Consider the following 2,904-nt stretch of genomic DNA (forward strand, 5'->3'; position numbering starts at 1 on the left):
TTAAATGACAGCAAGACAAAACCAGACTCATCCATCAAATCCCACAGCAGCACGCTGCTGATGCAGCCCTCTGATGGACGCCACAAGAACAAAAACACACACACACTGGAAAAGTTGTTATTAAGGAAGAATTTGGTATTCTGTTCTGTGATGTTTTTCTAAAGTTGTAGTATTTCTGTGCTCCAGGAACCAGGATTGAAGATTGATGGAAAGAATAGTATGCAGCAGCAAAAATGTTGATGTGCACATAGCTACTGCCAAAGAAATTACAACTTCAAACTAAAACGTTGGTAAAAGAAAGCATCAGTCAGAGAAAAGGGTATTTTTTCTGTTGCTGCTAATAAATTATTAAATTCTAAAGTGTTTTAAATATGATAAATGAAATATAAATTTAATATTGAGACCAAAAAAGGTAATCAGAGTTAAAAAGACTACTTTTATACTATTTTAGCCTTTACTTTTTATATGTGTGCTATTAACGAAGGAGAAAGAAAAGTAGGGCAGAGAGTCAGATTAGGGAAAAAAGAGCAGTTTCTAGGACAGATCAGCTTCAGCATTTTCTCGCATAACAAGAAGTTTACACTAATCTACATAAACAAGGTAACTTTATGAATACATTAGAGAAGTATCACCAAGATAAAAAAAAAAGTAGTGTTTTTTGGAGAGACAAATGCAAACCAAACATGACAAACACCAGAAGAAAAGCAAACCTCAAAAGCCTTAAAGCAACATTAAATGATAGACCCAGGGAATGGATCACGAACAGAAGTAGGTCATAAAATAGGGTAAGGAAGACAAAGTTAAAGCGAATAAAGTAAGAGAAAATAGGAAAGCAGTAAAATCACACAGCAGCAGTGGAATCTGTACAGAGTTCTCCAAGTTTGTGGTTTGAACGGAACGATTTTTACGAGAGGGTTTTTCCACAGCATGACTCACTACACTCGCCTACAATCCTGCTTTTTTCCAGCCTTTCTCACTTCATACAAATACACCATATGCATCTTTTGTGCCAAACTGTAATATTAATTAAAAACATCTTAACAGTACTACAGCTGCAAGAAATAGTTTGTGCAAAAATGGAAAAAGTAAAATGGACATGATCACATTTTCCATTAAGACTTTAGCGTAATTAAACTGAATTATAAATGATTTACTATCTTTCTCAACCTGAAAATTTTTAAAATAACAACTTAAGCCTTTTGTTTTGCTTCAATGCTAAATGTATGCAGATTGATGCTGTACCTTGATGGTGGAGGAGGCGTAGAGCATGTCCTCCAGGCTGAAGTGACAGCAGCTGCTCAGGTTGTCTTTGCAGAAGTCCTGTATGAGCTGCAGGTTGTAGAGACGGTCAGCCAGACTCATGCTCTCCTTCAGACACACGTCTATGAGGGCAGAGAGAGCCATCAGCTGTCAGAGAGCCTGATGATGCAGGGTTTCTTTTTACTGCACTGATAGATGAACAATGTCTATTGTTTTTTCTCCCAGACACAGCGGAGTTGATTGTTGTAAACATTTTTGAGAGTCTTAAATAATAAGACTTTGGGCTTAAGTAATGGGTGGAGCTGTGACCTGATTTATTCAAGAGAAAACAAAGTCTGAATGAGCCTTTGCCCTTTGATCCTCTTTCAGGTAAGGAAATGACTGTTTACACACAGAAGATAAAGTACTTCATCCTTAAATTGAATGCTAAATGATCTAATGCTGTCATAGCATCTTCATTTGCAAAAGACCTTTAGTCGGTATACCTCTTCTTTCTACGACCAAAATAATTCAAAATGTGTTCACTGAAATAGGGGGGAGTTGCGAGCTGTTAAAATAAATTATCTTGCTGCAGACAATCAAGCTTTCTGTTTTTTTACTGTCATAAAACCCGCCACTTGCAGACTGTCACCCTCTCGCCTCCTTACCGTCCAGTGACAGCAGCTGAGGGCAGTAGAAATGCAGCAGTGCGCCCAGAGCGGAGCCATCTGTGCTGTCCTTAAGCAGGTTGTCCACTGGAGGGATCCATGGAGCCGGCTGTGTGGAGGCCTGCTCTTTCCTATAGCGAGCCTGAACGACATACACACAGATATAAACCCACGTCTGCTGCAGTGCAGTATCATGCTTAGATTTGAGATAGTTTAAACCCAGACTAAACTTGCTGTTTCTGTTTTTCACACATTAAATAGGAGACAAAGTAAAGTACAATTAATGGAGCGACCTGCCCAACAGGGGGGCTTTTATTAGATCTTTAAAGAAGTAGCAGAAATTAGAGAGAACTGTGTGAATTTACAGGATGTATTCATGCATGAGGCTAATTAGATTGCTGTGGAGATAGAGTGGGAAATTGTTCTGAGAGCAAAATAGGAAAACCAAAAGAGAGCACAGCTGTTTTTTAAATGACTTTTACAGCAGTATTTTGTTAACCTAAAATTTTGACCCTGTGAAATGAATAAAACACATCAGTGCTTCTCTTTATTCTCTCAACTGTCTTTAACCATATTGATTTAAAACACTACAAAAGTCTAGAACTGCACTCATGGGAACACTTAGCAGTTTTCCAATATATCATATACAGAAGGTAAAAACGATGTGAGAAAATAAATCCAACATTGTCAGATGCAATCAACAAAATTAGGCTTAGCTGATTTTACCTAACATAGAACAATGTACAGCAGAATCTAAAGGAACTTTAATAACAATCAGAATATTTATGTCATCCATCTAATAAGCACAAAATCACAATTACATGTTAATAAGAAGAATGAAAGAAATTCTACATAAATAAAAGGGCTGCAAAGATCCAAAAACCAGACTTCTAAATACATTATATAAAAACACACAGATATTTTCTGGATAGTAGGTTATTTTACTTTACTATCTTACTACTACTAATGTTATATACTAGGGATGCACGATATAATC

At 36.9% G+C, this 2,904-nt stretch overlaps 1 protein-coding gene across 8 annotated transcripts in view; it reads right to left on the reverse strand.

The window, feature by feature from the left end:
- The window catches only part of camsap2 (calmodulin regulated spectrin associated protein family member 2), a 48,365-nt gene that overhangs the window by 15,837 nt on the left and 29,624 nt on the right, over nt 1-2,904 (reverse strand). For all 8 annotated transcript variants that reach the window (XR_001481193.1, XR_001481192.1, XM_015373076.1 and 5 more), the window contains 2 exons: nt 1,908-2,049; nt 1,243-1,382 (listed from right to left, as the gene is read on the reverse strand). Coding sequence is in view for 6 of the 8 variants with exons in the window: in XM_015373076.1 (XP_015228562.1) it covers nt 1,243-1,382; nt 1,908-2,049 (282 nt within the window). In the remaining 2 variants the exon portion in view is untranslated. The remainder of the gene's footprint in view (nt 1-1,242; nt 1,383-1,907; nt 2,050-2,904) is intronic.

Source organism: Cyprinodon variegatus, unplaced genomic scaffold, assembly GCF_000732505.1.
Source record: "Cyprinodon variegatus isolate N-32 unplaced genomic scaffold, C_variegatus-1.0 Scaffold80, whole genome shotgun sequence".
In the NCBI taxonomy this organism is placed as follows: Eukaryota; Metazoa; Chordata; class Actinopteri; order Cyprinodontiformes; family Cyprinodontidae; genus Cyprinodon; species Cyprinodon variegatus.